Source organism: Papaver somniferum, chromosome 1 (genome assembly GCF_003573695.1).
Source record: "Papaver somniferum cultivar HN1 chromosome 1, ASM357369v1, whole genome shotgun sequence".
NCBI lineage: Eukaryota > Viridiplantae > Streptophyta > Magnoliopsida > Ranunculales > Papaveraceae > Papaver > Papaver somniferum.
In genome coordinates, this window is record NC_039358.1 from 28408708 (window position 1) to 28424975 (window position 16268).

The following is a 16268-nucleotide window of genomic DNA, read 5'->3' on the forward strand; positions in this document are numbered from 1 at the left end:
CTCAAAATCTACCTATGCCCGTCCAAAATGGAAAACTCTATAACTCGGACAATTAGCATAGGCCAAATATGAGAAAATCAATCCAGACCTTTAATCATTTTCATCTTCACCCTATTACCAATCCCAATACTAGAATCATTCTCCTCTTTACCATTAAGATTGTGACACATCATGTCCCATATCTGGACCAGCCCCCACTGTCCCAGCTGTAGCAAGGTCGGAAAATTTGCCTCATTGAACCACGGCCCAAAATCTACACCACAACGTGAAATTTGTACGAATAGCTCATATGCCTCGTGAGAAAACATTTTTGCCCCATTGATTCAGTTATTGCAGCAGCTTCTTCGTATGACTGTTTTCCCCCCCAGACTTTCTTCTTTTAAAAATGTCTTTGATCAGTCCATCAATTTCATCAACACTTCAAACACCTTCAGATTTCTACGCATCACTTCTTCAAACAAGTCTCAGAACCAAAGACCCATTTACTGCAAAATTAGTCCATGCTCAGATTATCAAACTAGGATTGCATTTAGGTGTGTTCTTGATGAACAATCTTATGAACTCCTATTCAAAATCCGGGTTCATTTCTGATGCTCATACACTGTTTGATGAAATGCCTGTAAAGAATACTTTCTCATGGAATACTATTCTCTCTGCTAATGCTAAACAAGGTAAGTTTGATCGTGCACATACTATCTTTCAAGAAATGCCTGAACGAGATTCTGTTTCGTGGACTTCGATGATTGGGGGTTATAATCACAAGGGTCAGTTTCAGAAAGCCATTTCAATGTTTTTAGGGATGGTTTCTGCTAGAATTTCACCTACTCAGTTCACATTTACTAATATTCTTGCATCTTGTGCTTCTCTTGAGGATTTGAGTATAGGCAAAAAAGTTCACTCCTTCATTGTTAAACTAGGACTGAGTAGTAATGTCCCAGTGGCAAATTCACTGCTCAATATGTACTCGAAATCTGGGAAACCAGATACGACGAAGGCTGTTTTCGATAGGATGCGATTAAGGAGTGTCTCAAGTTGGAACACAATGATTACATTGTATGCACGTTCTGGAAGGTTAGATCTTGCTCTTGCGCAATTCAAACAAATGTCAGAAAGAGATGTTGTTTCATGGAATGCCATGATCGCTGGCTACAATCAACATGGTTTAGACGTTGAAGCTGTATGTATATTTGCAGAAATGCTGAGAGAATCAAACGTGAAACCCGATAAGTTTTCATTAGCTAGTGTTCTATCAGCTTGTGCCAATCTTGAGATGCTGAAACCTGGGAGAGAAATCCATGCTTACATTATAAGAACTGCAGCCAATGATTCTGAGCCAGTCAGTAATGCTTTGATCTCGATGTACTCAAAATCTGGTGGCCTTGCAATTGCTCGAAAAATTGTTGATAGATGCATGGTTTCGAATCTCAATGTCATATCAGTTACAGCTCTGCTTGATGGATATGTTAAGATTGGAGAAGTAAAGCTTGCTAGAAACTTCTTTGATTCCCTGAATGATGCAGACGTGGTAGCATGGACTGCCATGATAGTAGGCTATGTGCAGAATGGATTAAATAATGATGCAGTAGAGCTGTTTAGACGTTTGCTTAGCTATGGACCGAAGCCTAACAATTTCACATTATCTGCCATGCTAAGTGCATGTTCAAGCTTGGCTTCGCTGAATCATGGAAAACAGATTCACGCTAGTGCGTTGAGATCAGGAGCCGAATCTTCAGTTTCTGTAACAAATGCTCTAATTTCCATGTATGCTAAAGCTGGAAGTATTGAGAATGCGAAACGGGTTTTCAGTCAGGTTTCTTGGATCAGAGATAATGTCTCATGGACGTCTATGATTATAGCTTTAGCGCAACATGGTCTTGGAGTAGAAGCTGTTGAACTGTTTGAGGAGATGCTGGCGCTTAAAATTAAACCTGATCATATAACATATGTTGGGGTATTATCTGCATGTACCCATGCTGGATTGGTTGAACAAGGCCAAAATTATTTTGGTCTGATGCAGAATGTACATAAGATTGTACCGACACTTAGCCATTACGCTTGCATGATTGATTTGCTAGGGCGTGCTGGATTGTTAGAAGAAGCTCTAAAATTCATAGAGAAGATGCCAATTGAACCAGATGTTATAGCATGGGGTTCACTTTTAAGTGCATGTAGGGTGAATAAAAATGCTGAGTTGGCAGAAATTGCAGCATCAAGATTACTAGAAATCGATCCTGGGAATGGTGGAGCTTATGCAGCCCTTGCTAATGTGTATTCTTTATGTGGAAGATATGAAGATAATGCAAAAATTAGGAAGTTGATGAAGGACAGAGGCGTGAAGAAAGACAGGGGAGTTAGTTGGCTTGAGATCAACAAAACAAATCATGTTTTCGGAGTTCAAGATGCATTACATCCGCATAGAGATGAAATCTACAAGAAAATGGCAGAGCTCTGGAAGGAGATTAAGAAACTAGGATTTGTTCCAGATACCAAAGCAGTATTACATGATCTGGATGAAGAGTTGAAGGATGAAATACTGAGCCATCACAGTGAGAAGCTAGCAATAGCATTTGGGTTGATGAGTACCCCTGAGAAAACAACTTTAAGGATTATTAAAAATCTTAGAGTCTGTAACGATTGTCATTCGGCAATTAAATACATATCAAAACTTGTGCAGAGGGAAATTGTGGTGCGAGACGTTACTCGTTTTCATCATTTTAAAGATGGGTTGTGTTCTTGTGGTGATTATTGCTAACATGAAGGACAAACATCTACCTGACGTATTGTTCACAATTCCAGGGATGATTTTTTGTGCTGTTGGTGCTTATGGAATGGCACCATATTGATCAGTTCAGGTGCCTAAGAGCCATTCTTCCTTCATTTACAAGTTCAGACTGTTCAGTCAAAGTTTTCTGTAAGATGCAGTCTTAACACTCTTATCGCCATATTAGAAGAAAATATTTAACCAGAGAAGATATAGTTTTGGGTCAAATTCAGATGTTTATTTGATTAATGAAGCCTGTAGAAGTTCAACGAGGAGCAGGGTCCTCATATTTTGGATGGTATTATGCCAGTAGAAGTTCATGATCTACCTGCAGAAGTTCATGATCTACCTGCAGAAGTTCAGAAGGAAGTGAAAGAAGGGGCATTTAACTGTAAGTTACATTGCTAGATTGCAAGTGACTGAGAATTTCCATTCTCTGCCAGGTTTCTTACCTACCACAAAACTCATTTTAGGGTTCAGAATTTTTACAGTCTATTAATCGAATCACAACTGTAGAAGTACATTCTGTTATACGTTAATAGCAAATAGATCATTCATTTAGAACTGTAAAACAATGCCTTTGTTATTTGTTCAAGTATCCAAATACAGTACAATCTTATATATGGTTTCCTGTAATTACTTGCTAGCATTGACGATCAAAACTACATGGTATAGAGGAATTAACCACTAATAATGAAACTATGAAAAATTTCAATCTAATTTAAAATTTCTATGAAACAAAAGTAAAATAAAAAGTAAAACTATGGTTTTGTCTCTGACTCCTGACAAGTATAAGGTGAGCAAGGAATTGCAGCTGAAATTTTTTGCTAACAGTTCAGACCCCAATCGTAAGGCTGATATGTCACTTTCAATTGATTGTTAGCAACTAACTCCAGCAGTTCTTCCGATTTCTCTGGCTCTAAGTAGTTTGATGCATGCTTCACTACCTCACCCTCATTCTTCCCAAAATCAACGCTGAACCTGTAGGGTGCAATGGAGGAAAATACAGCAGGATAAGAAATTCATTATGTCAGTGCCTGGAAAATAGAAAAATTTACAAGATGTCTGTAATGTATATGGCCAATCTGTACTAATGAACCCATTTTTTTTTAATGGGTGCATAAACTTAGCTTTTCCAGACAAAGGGGTGACACATTTTTCTTTACAAACTTACCATTTGAGGATTATGCTGACATAAGCTGTTTTAGTTGCTGGGTCAAAAATAAGCCCTCCATTCCTGAGGAAGTTGCGAGCGGCTTCCATTAGTTCCTTGTCGATGTTTCCAGGTGAGTAGCAGCGAAGTGCAGGACCAGATCTGGTACCACAGACTAGGGTGAAGTGAATCAAGGGTTCTAAGTATGGCAGAGCTACCTGGTGATGCAGAAACAATAAAAACAGTGGTCAGTAAAATAATCACTTGAAGTTACGCGTCACCATCATTCTAATGCAAAGTCCATAAAAAACAGTGGTGGTCTGAAAAAATTGAATCAACCATTATGTTCTCCATGGAGAGACTTAAAAGAACGGAGCGAAAAAGACGGCCTAATGGGTATAAATTATTTTACATTTCTCACTAATTTTCTTTTCTCTTCATCATGATATACATGCTTAAGGTTAGAAATTCTGAAGGAAAACTTGCATGAGTCATGCATCTGCCACACACTGTTGCCAGTTAATCTAATTAAGACTTTATCCCATTTGTTACCTGGTCTATACAGAGTCAGCACTTACACATGCAGCCAGACATTTAGCTTCCTTACAGTTAGATAGAAAACATTTGATTTTAACAAATTACGGTTTAAGGGAATACCTGAGTAGGGATAATAGCCAATTCAATAATAACATTCACTAAAGATTTCTGCACAAGGGTTTCAGGACAATCAATAGCAGAGGGAAAATTTCACCTTAGAACGTGGGTCCTTCCCACCAAAGGGCTTGGTGATGTTATATGGAGGTCGCTGATTACAGCGCAAGATTCCATTCTGGATAGCAGAAAGCGAATAGGTATACCCTCCAACGACATACTTAAAGTCACCTAGCATCTTCCTCCGCTCCATAGCCCCAATGGGATAACCCCACAACAGTATTGCGTGGATGGCCATCATGTTATGGAGATTTATGAAGAAAGCAAGCTTCTCCTCTCTTGACAGATCCTGCAACTCCACTCTCTGAAGCTCTTCAACCACCCTCAGATACCTTTTTAAGAAACAAACCAGATTAAATGCCAGGAGAGGATGCACTATATACACAACTTAACAGTGTGGGATTTGAAAGCAGAATAGTAAGACCACCAACCTTGCAAACTCCTCACTGCGATGGATACTTCTATAGTCGACATGCTTTCCATCTTCAGATGTGTAAGCTTCAAACATAGCGAAGGATAGAAACCTTAACCTTGAAGCAATCTCTATCACAGGCTTTGGTTTAACATCACTTATTCCCTTTGTAATGTTGTAGCATTGAGATGACACGATGGGATCGTGATCCAAAAATCGATAGAGGTGGTTACCATCTTCAAAAATATTCTCGCTAGAAAGCAATGCCATATCAGAACTAGGAGTAAAAAACTGAGTAGGAGGGACTAAAATGCTTCAGAAAAATAAAAAGGACTCACTCGAGAACGTGGCGAAAAAAGTATTTTTTCGCAAGCTGTTGACCAAACTCAATGGCCTGCATCACATTGGAGAATGATTAAAATTTATAGTGAGAAAAAATACCATATTTCAAGATTGAGCATGTATACGAAACCAACCTCCTTTCTTTCCATGTATTGGTCCTCTGACAGAAAATCCACAGCTTCTGAACCTAGAAAACAGTTGGTAAACCTTCGCATCTTGTAGAACCTGTCCTTAACAGATATAGTCTCTTTCATTTTCTTAACAATTGTAGCCTGTTCATCAACTGTTCCACTGCACGATACATCATCTTCACCTGAAAGTGGTGGTAAAGGTGCCTCGGAGGATGGTTCCTCGGAGATGAGCTCTTTAATCTTCTCATCAAGACTGCCACCCTCGTCCATGGTCTTGAGCTCAGCCAGTCCTCCAACAGAAACTTCATTAAAGAACACCTTGGGAACAGCAGATGACCCGGTGAGCTTCTCCAACTCCAACTTTCTGCTGGGGTAAACATCAATATTAATCTCAACATATCTGAGATTTTTCGCCTGCAGGTATAACCTCACATCCTTGGACTCCAGACAGCCTAGCCTCGTATACAGTAGAATTCTCCCTTTCATGGATGGTGGTGGAACTGGACTTTCTACACTGTTATCCTCCCCTTGTTCAACATTGCCCTGCATACTCAGATCACGTTTAATCATAGCTAAAGGGTTCCAGCCAAAACGTTCCAATGGGTTTTTAGACGCCTCTTTCGATTCATTTCCTGTTTTCTTATCCTCTTCCTCCTTAGAACCGTCATTTGAATCATCATCCTTCTCCTCACCACCGGGAACATTTTGTGTTTCTTCATCTTTACTTCCAGAAAGTCGTCGAAAAACATTGGAAACAGCAACAACACTCTTCTCTTTAACAATTTTTCCAAGCGCCACAGCCTTTTCAGGCCATGCAGATCCTTGTGCCTCTGAATCAAGATCCAGAGAACCAGTAGACGAAGTCCTCGTAGCTTCCACCCCAGGAATCTCAGTTCCATCAAATACAGGTTCTTGCTCCTCTTCGTAAGCTTTTTCCATACTTGGACTCATCTCATCTTGATTTTCAGATCCCACATTCTGAATTTCATGGCTCCCTGAATCTCCCTTCACTTCCTCATGAATTAACTTGGGATCTTCACTTTCAATGTCTAAGGATTCTATTTTATCCAACAGCTCATTATGATTCTCTGCTTGAAGATTGATAGTATCCAACTCCACCTTTTCAGCAGTTGTGGAGTCAATCACCTTTTTCTCAATGGAATCTTCCTTTTCCATGATTTCAACAACAACAACCCGAAGCTTGCTATTCTCTTGTGTTTGCGTGAAAGCAATGCAACCACTGCAGCAAGCAACAAGGTGCGTTACAAGACTTGCAAAATGCAGATAAAACAACCTTAACAAGGGCACAAATCTCACATAGAAAAACATTTCGAAAAATGTATGAATAGAATCAATAGATGTTTTAATATTTCTATTAGACTGGAGAAATTAAATCCATACCCTAATCATAATCATCTAAAAGAGGGCTAAAACCCTGTGCTCCTCAAATCAAGAAGAGGGGCATTTCTTAAATAGTAGATAAACCCTAGTAGTACAGTAAAAGTATCAGATTCCTACTCAATAAATCAAGACTCAACAAATCAAATCAAATGTAAAGAAAAACAAGCAAGATTAAACATGTAATAACATCATCTCATCACTCAATCAATGTTCAAAGCAAAAAACAACAGAAAATCATGAATCTGCAAAATGCAAACTCAGAAATGAAATAAATTGAATCAGGGGTGTAGAGATTAATCAGTTTTACCCTTAAAAGAAGAAGAAAACGATGTTTTCTGAATGAGGATTTAGAAGGGGTTTAAAGAGAAGAGGGATTTTAGGGATCTAAGTAATCAAGTCTTTGATTGTTTTAAGGAAAAGGGTCTGTGTGATAGATTTTCTTGTGAAGAAAATGGATTGATTAGTAAAGATTTGAAGAAGTCTAAGTGAAAGTGAAAGGGAAATGAAGAAGAGAAAGGAGAGTGTTTTTTGAGGTTTAAAGAATGAAAGTTGAAACTGTCAAGAAAGAAGAAAAAGAAGAAGGGCAGTTTTGCAAAATTTGGGTGGAAGAGCGGGAAATTTCTTTGGGGTGGATTAATACATTCTTACTGGAGTAAGATCCTACCTAAAGTTCAAATTACTGGAGTAAGTTCTGTAGTAAAATGTCTATTCTTTATTTCTCCGGGGACCTATTATCGTCCAAATGAAAGCATTGTTGACACTAGTATTTAGTGATATCCTTTTAATACCAAGATGTACATTGTTGTTATTTTACTAAGTTGCAAGTTCCAAAGCATACGACAGTAGAAATTTAATATCACCCATGCCATGTTAGTTGTTAACTGAAATGGTCGGATCAAGTAACCGAACATGTACCACCACAAGTAAACATAGGCAATCAAGTACACTGCTGAGATTTCTTTTTTACTACCATTTTTATTGATGCAACTATTCAGTAACTTTTTTGGGTGTTACTTGTGGTTGTGGATTTAATGGAGATCACAGTAAATTAAAAGTACTGTACTGCATTTACTTGGACAGATTTATTGGTTACTTAACCCAAGATTTTTTTTTTTACTTTTTTTCTTTCTTTCAGACTCCCAAGAGAAAAACTACTAAAATGACAAGTTAAGATGGAGAATCTAAAGACTCATTCAATGCCTTTGTCTGTGGCCGTTGACCTGATAATGATTTTTTTACGAGGTAAGTACAACAACTTTTATTGGTTCACAGTTGACAGGACTGTACCAATTTTAACAGATGATATTCACAGTGGGAAAGTGGTTAAGGGGATGGATTACATCCATTCTTCACTCTCTCTGCATCTCTGATCTATGTTACGACCTGAAGCAGTGTTCTTTTCCCCAAGAGTTCAACAGCACGGCACACTGGGTTGATCAAAACAGGTAAATCCGAAGAGAAATATACTGGAAGAGGGACCATATGTAACAGAATAAAAAGCTAATCAGCACAACTGGTAGTAGTGTGTCCTACTGAATTCTAGACCAGACTTCACCTTTCAGAAAAGGGAAGACCTTAAGGATAGGTGTTTTATGTCAGGGTTTGGGTGCCATCTGTTAGGCAAGGAGAAAGGAACACAGATTGATAAGCATGTGGTTCACAGTGTCAGCTTCAAACTGAGTGTTTACTTACATGATACATCATTAGTACGCGAGATATCCTGTATGCCTGAACTTCACTTCTGCAGAAGATATAGGGATCAAACAGCAAATGGTAATGCGTTTTGCTGCAAGATTATCCATAACACCTAAGCAGAACCCAGCAACTGGCAAAGGAATGGAACCATATTCCTCGGAATAGCATTCCTTACCCCAGAAACAAATACAGTGTAAATGCATTTACAAATTGGTAGAAAGATGGATGTGTGCTTCTGTTAGCAAGAGCATCTACTATGAGAATAAGGAAACAAAGGTAAATCACCTTCGCTTGTATATGGTTTACAATGTTTACAAGGCCTGCGAATATCCAGAGGTGCCAAAGCATGTTGATTGAATGAATTACGAGCAGTCATTACCAAACATTGTAGAAGTATAGGACACCTTGTATAGTACCTTTAGAAACATCCATAGACTTCAGATGGAAATAGAAATATTGGTAGTGCACAGTCGACCTTAATGAGCATTGTGCGCTTGAAGGACTTCAATCACAGGATCTCATAGGCCATCGCCATATCCAATGAGATAATTTAGCAGTAATTATAGATTAATCCTGAGCCGAAACATCAAATATCCAACCAATTTTTGTTGGTGCTCATTGAGGCTCATATTTCCTTATTACCAGAAATCCCCACAACGAATCAGTATAATCTGTAATTCTGACGGTATCAGTTCTTCACCAATTTGTATTCAAACTTATATTAGAACATGTCACCTATAACTCAATGCATTGGTCAAACTCCAAATCCCAATCAATATCCCCACATGCACTGATAACTGTTGTTTTAATGTAGTTATCCACCTCAAAGCCTTCTGCTTTCATCCGATACATGAGCTGTAAAGCCTCATTGCATTGGCCATTTCTTGCATATCCTATAACCATGGACTTCCATGAAACAAAGTTCTTCTCGGGCATGCTATTAAAAACTTGAATTGCCTCTGAAACATGGCCGCACTTCGAATACATATCAATAAGAGCACTGCCCACAAATACATCAGGCAAAGTTTTTGTCTTGTTGACAGAGGAATGTATCCATTTTCCTTGCAAAACATCATCAATCTTCGCACACGCTTTCAAGACAGAGGTATAAGTAAACTGGTTTGGTTCCACACCTTCCAATAACATCTGTTTCAAGAATTGTAGAGCTTCAACGCCATGACCTAGATGAACACATCCAGAGATTATCGCAGTCCATGCAACAACATCTCTGTCAGGCATCAACTGAAGAACTTTCGCTGCATAGCCGTACTCTCCAAATTTGCAATAAAACCACACAAGTGTACTTCCAATAAATATATTGTTTTCTATTGAATTCTTTAAAATTTGTGCATGAACTTCCTTCCCAGTCTTGGAAGCCCCAACTGAACCACAAGCTTGAAGAATGCTGACAACAGTCAGATTATTCACACATATATGCCGTCTTTTCATTACTCGAAACAACTTTATCGCGTCCTCCCCAAGCCCACTTTGTGCATACCCTGAAATCATAGAAGTCCAAGTAACCATATTCCGCCTTCTCATTCCATTAAAAATTCTCCTAGCATCATGTACTTCCTCACATTTAACATACATACCCAGCAAAGAAGTCCCAATAAACACATCATTCTTAATCATTTTCTTAACAACTACTCCATGAAGTTGTCTCCCGAACAACAACTCTTGCTCCTCACCACAAGCCTTCAAAACACTACAAACCGTAAATTCGTTGGGACGAAAACCCTCAGACAACATCCTTGAAAACAACAAAATTGCTTTCTTTCCATGCCCATGTTGTGCACAAGCAGAAATCATTGTCGTCCAACACACAACATCACGTTCCTGCATTCTATCAAACACTCGAAACCCGCCAGACAAATCACCAAACTGTGCATAGAAATACACAACAGCACTATCAACAATCACATTACTCCAATTCCCTTTTACAATACAAGCATGTATCTGCCTCCCCAACTCAAAATCAAATCTTCTACAACACAAATTTAAAATACAAACAAACGTCTGACAATTCCCTCTACCACCTTGTACAACAAACTCAGTAAACAACCTCAACACCTCATCATCATCTACCCCAACTTTCAAATACCCATTAAAAACCGCTGTCCATGACACAACATTTCTTTCAGACATTTTATCAAACACATTCCTTGCTTCTTTTAGTTTACCAAATCTAATATACATGCTAATCAAATTATTATCTACATAAACAACAGACCTCTCATACCCCTTTATCACAATCGAATGTATTCTTCTAACTTCTTTCACATTACTACAAGATTGAATCCATGAACCAACCAAAGATGGGTCTTCCAATTGCTCAATCAAAACCGATTTCGAAGAGAAATTACAACCTGGGTTTTGTCCAGAAAATGGATAATCTTCTAGTTGTTGTGATGAAATTGAGTTGCTTACAGAGACAAAACAGGATGTAGTTCTGTAATTAGTGCTGGTTTTGGGTAATTTTGAGATTTTCTTGTTTTGGGGTGATGGAGATGCTGGAAGAAGATAAGGAATAGAATGAGAAGGAATTTGAGGAACGTTGAAAATGGCGGGTAAGAGCATGGCAGATTAAACGGCTAGAAATTTTCTCGCGGGAACTTACAGAATTGAATATATTTTCTGTTCCTTTAAAGAAGCAGAAAAATAATGAAATGAAAAAAGTTTGTTTTAATCAGGTAGCCGTCAGTTCTATTGGAAGTGGGTTTTGTTGCTAGATGTTCTTCATTTTTGTGTCTGGTAGTTAACCCACCTAGGTTTTGTCATTTTTTTTGCCCTTGGTTTTCTTTCATAAGACTCACTCGATATTATGCAAAAATCAAGAACGAGAAATATGTTCCAAGCCTAAAGATAAATTAAAAGTCGTAAAATTATCATGTATGAGTCAAAGGGTTCTTCTTCAAAAATGTTTTGGTTCGTCTGGACCATATCAGCTTACAAAAATTCGAATCGGATTTAAATGAGTCAAACTGAGCTGAGTCGACTCATGAATACGGAACATGTTGGGGAAATGTACACAGATCAGTGCAGGAAAGCTGGAAAGGTAGAAAACTGAACATACATGAAAAGAGAAAAACCTGCCAGAAGACAAACCTACCCTTCTTTTAGATTTCAGAGAGGAAGAAACGATTCCAATTCTGAAGCAATTACTTACTGCACTGATATTCGTAAAAAAAAGCACAAGCATTGCCATTGCTAGTAAATAGAACTGAAAACCAGAAAATTAGGAAGGCAATTTAATCTATGTTTGTTTCTGTGATAGATCCGGTGCTAGGCTGGTGAATTTACAGGAGACCAAGTGCCTTCAGCTGCTCAACATGCTCAGGTGGAAGAGGAGGTGGTGACCATCTGTCGCCAAGCCATCAACATCCTCAACTACATACATACTCCTGATTAGCATTTGAAAACAAGTCAATCCAAATGATAAACAAACAAAAAGCTAAATACAGAATCACAAACTCGAGCATCCGCTAAACTTGTTGCTAAATGTATTCCTTATATGTACGTGTTGTTATATGATGAAAGGATGGTGGGATTGCGAAGAGTACTAGTGCGATCACTGCACCACCAATGATAAGTAATGGTGCTCCTTCGCCAGCAAATGATAAGCAAGCACTGCAAGCACAATCTCCAGCACTTGTTAAACCTTGATAGCATGATTTCAAAATTTAAAATCGCTCATAAGGAAACTGAAAATCTGACAATACATTATGTCCAATCTGTGTTGTATAACTATTAAATTCTATGAACAAGAGTCAGGATATACAATGTAGATTCGGCAAGCTCATGCCAAACAGATTAAGAGTAATAGTTAAACCAAATAAGCATCTGATTGAACAATGGCAACGCTTTTCCCTAGTGCTGACAATAATACTTGTTGTACATACTCCTCCTGTAGGCTTGTGGGTTGTGGCTGAACACTAGATAGTCATAAATATAGGATACAAGTCCCTGACCTTGCGAACAAGCTTCACTACTGGTAAAAACGTTTGGAACCTCACATTTGACAGGTAATACCAAATATTCTAGATACTATATTTCTTGTTTCTATATAGTCCAACCATTTCAAACATGTGTACGGATACTTTTAGAAAGAGATGCTATTGATTATATAACCATCACAGCCAACGGAAAGAACTTTACCCACAGTTCAAGCAACATTTAGTTCATAGTCGACATGGCTGAGCAAGATCACCTCTCACTCTACTATCGAAACACGTCAGAAAGCAACCAGACAATCCAACCAAAACAAAAAAAAAGCAATTCGCCATAAATAAGGTGATTAAATAAAAAACATGCCTAAACTATTTGCAGACCAAAAATATATGAAATTGAAGGCAATGAGATGATGTAGTGGGACAAGGATGAAAACTTCATATTCCTATCAAAATGTTCACTTGTGAAATAAAACCTATGGCATCAAACACGTTGCAACATAGAAGGAGACAATTTAACACATTGTAAAGGGGAAGGACAAACAGCAAAATGGTAAATCAGATTCATGAGGCATACCACAAATGTAATAGAAGCTAGCTACAGCAGGAAATTGCAAGGCCAGGCGTAGGGTGAAGTTTTGATATGCATCAACAAGATACACCAAATACGCCAATAAAGCTGAGCACAAAAAGAACAAAAGATTGGGAGTTGAATTCACTAAGATATCGAAATTAGTAAAGAAAGAACGAAAGGGGGAAATAAGAAGAAGAGGAAAAACCGACGAGACAACAATGAAAAATTAAAAACATGTGGACGTACAAGTTGGACAGAGATAAAAAAATTGCAAGTATATCTCTAGCGATGAAGAAACGGAACTTCAGCGTTCGCCATTTCCTACCTACAGCAACAGTTTGCACACTCATGTGGTATTGGGCCTTGCAAGTTGTGCAATGAGCAAATGCAAACCCTTCCTGCAAAAAAGAGCAGCGGAATGAATCGGATTAAAACACATAAAAAGTACAACAATGCAACTAGAAACTGTCAGAGTGTAATTGGTATGATTATGAGAAGTCTTAGAAGGAATTTTTGAAACAATGACAGGATTAAATAGTGCATGTCTATGGGTGTAGTGAGGAATTTATGTGAAGTTTCTCTTTTTCTTCTTTACTAAGGAAATTAAACCTCTGAACGATTTTCCCAACGATTTTTAATAGTTTATTATGGAAATATAATTGCTTTTTATTGTGCAATTGGATTGACCGGAGTTGAATTATATGTTGACTGTATAGACTCTTGGTTAAACTAACGGGTTGTTTGGATATCAAATTAGAAATATATGTTTTTAGAAGCAGAAGTCACGAGTAAAACATTTTGCTACACAAAACCTAACTTTTTTGCTTCTAATAAACGTCATTTGAATTTTTTTTTTTTTTTAATTTCTAGAAGTCAAAATGTGATTTCTCAAGTGGTATACATCCAAACAATCTATTAATTAACTAGCGAAAAATTAAGATATAATCTATCTCATCTAAGGAGGGAAATTATCAGATGCAAAGTCTTGCTAAGAATTAAATGAAATTAAGGATAAGTAGACCTGGAGGCCAAATTTTCTTCTAAAAATTGTTTGAAAATCAGATGGGCTGGGTGTACAAAAACCCATGCATTAAGCTAACTTGCCTCTGATCTCAGCTCCTATTTATTATATTTTTACACAATTATCAAAACTGATAATATGAGAAAAATGATCTCCAGTCCCCTTTCTAAATCGTGGCCTAACTCAAGAATATTAGTACAAATTTTTTTTTTCTGCTATTGTGGATTATTAGTATCCAAATTCATTTTTCGTCCTGGTTAGACAGGAAAGATTACATGTGGCGGCCGTTTTCTCAAGCATAATCGAGACAATTTTTTTTTTTATAGGTTGTTAAATTGCAGACAAGGAATAGTTAAAGCTTTGTAATCATTGTTTCACCGTTTTCAATTCTGAACATGCTTTGGTATTATAAACATAAGAAATAAATATTAATTCCTAAAATATAATCTCCACAACAATCATATCAGCCATAGTATGTATCCAATATATAATAGTCCGTGGATACCTGTTTTGTCTTCGTGAGGAAGTTGGCGAACTCTAGGATAAAAAGCCTAAGAGGAAATGCCACTTAGTTTTCTCCAATACCCCATGTCTAAACTCCATAAGTTACAAAATCAAACTCTTTTAAACTTTTTTCATACATCATTCCTAGAGGTTTGAACTATTTGCATAAATGATATTATTAAAGAGATGGTAATAAGACTCACAAAACTGTTATCCATATTTATAATAACTATTAAACGTAATCTGATTAGAAAATTAAATATCAAATCAAACTCAGACTCAGAATCATGAATGAAATATGAAACAACTCTGCAGCATGGAAAATCAATATCTTATGATTCTTATTTCACAAGTAACAAGCAAGTTGTTGCTGATGAACTATATCCTTACCATGAACCATCTACCGGCATGACATCGGATCCTAAACCACCTTATCCAATTACAGAATGAAATATGGGTCTAGCTAGTTACTCAAAGCATAAAACTAACTGAAAAACACCTTATGCCAATCTCTTTTTCCTCAACTATTCAGTAAAGGAAATCCCTCCTGGTTTTCTCCGATATCCCATGTCTAAACTTTCGCATTTATTGACACTAAGCTTCAACTTACTTTACATATTTGCACCCACAAGGTACACAACCCTGAACCTAAACCTATTTTTAATAAAATACAAAATCCTATGGGTCTATAGGCACCATATGCACCCTATCGACTCCGTCTCTGATTACACACTCTAAGTTGCGCATATTTATAATTGATGGTAATCTGATTCAAAAATAGGAATATCAAATCTAACCCAGACTCAGTAATGGATTATGAAACATCTATGTAGCATGGAAAATTCGTATCTAACTCATGAGTCATTAACTACGATTCTTACTAATTTATACTGCGAGTGACAAGCGAGTCGGGTTCATGCTGAATATCCTAGATAGAGCCAGCCCATGGCAAGGCTACCTGGGCCTAGATTTTAGGACCAGTTTTGCCCATCCCAACTCTCAAGCATGTTTTTCCAATCCCAAACATACACACTAATAAAAATGGTTAGGCCTATTCCTATGCATATGCCAAAACAAAGCTCTTTGGCATACCAGGTGGCATGGAAAACCATTTGTGCCACTATGGGAAAACCACGGAGCAACCGACTTTCTAGCGAGCGTTATTGACAATATCGTTGGCGTTATAATCAATATCGCCAATGTTCGACTTTCAAACGCCTATAAATACCGTACCTTGTTCTCTTCTCTTCTCAACTCTTCTAAAATATTCTTCTCAAATCTCCTGTTCTTAAACTTAAACAATTATCTTTTGTTTTACTTCTCAAACAAATATGGAGAGAAGAAAAAGAAATAGAAAAGCCAAAGGATATACTAGTACCCCAGCTAGTGGAATAAGTTTTGTTTTGGATATAAATTATGAGTTTGGTAATGTCAGACAAGTAGCAGGTGAAGGTATGTTCTCTAATCACCTATCTGACCATGAGGAGCGAGTTAATTGGGTAACTCTAAGAGGTGGATGGATTGAGTTACATACGATTTTCCAATTACTTCCCCCTGTTGTTCAAGAGAGAGTTAGAAGATATCCTTGGCGACATCTATATCATATACAACCT

The 16268-nt window shown here is 37.6% G+C and overlaps 3 protein-coding genes across 3 annotated transcripts; 1 reads left to right on the top strand and 2 right to left on the bottom strand.

The window, feature by feature from the left end:
- The first annotated feature begins 217 nt into the window (after nt 1-217).
- Nucleotides 218-3195, top strand: LOC113281920 (pentatricopeptide repeat-containing protein At2g22070-like). The gene has a single exon (XM_026530823.1). The coding sequence runs from the start codon at nt 386-388 to the stop codon at nt 2750-2752; it is 2367 nt and encodes a 788-aa protein (XP_026386608.1). The 5' UTR covers nt 218-385; the 3' UTR covers nt 2753-3195.
- Nucleotides 3196-3318: 123 nt separating this feature from the next.
- On the bottom strand, nt 3319-7436 carry LOC113281929. Its single transcript, XM_026530832.1, has 7 exons — nt 7219-7436; nt 5514-6750; nt 5376-5431; nt 5057-5290; nt 4666-4957; nt 3936-4132; nt 3319-3742 (listed from the first exon to the last, which is right to left on the bottom strand). The coding sequence occupies exons 2-7, from the start codon at nt 6684-6686 to the stop codon at nt 3589-3591; spliced, it is 2106 nt and encodes a 701-aa protein (XP_026386617.1). The 5' UTR covers nt 6687-6750; nt 7219-7436; the 3' UTR covers nt 3319-3588.
- Nucleotides 7437-8158: 722 nt separating this feature from the next.
- LOC113281936 (pentatricopeptide repeat-containing protein At4g18520, chloroplastic-like) lies at nt 8159-11360 on the bottom strand. Its single transcript, XM_026530845.1, has 2 exons — nt 8604-11360; nt 8159-8377 (listed from the first exon to the last, which is right to left on the bottom strand). The coding sequence occupies exon 1, from the start codon at nt 11184-11186 to the stop codon at nt 9342-9344; it is 1845 nt and encodes a 614-aa protein (XP_026386630.1). The 5' UTR covers nt 11187-11360; the 3' UTR covers nt 8159-8377; nt 8604-9341.
- Between the last annotated feature and the right edge of the window lie 4908 nt (nt 11361-16268).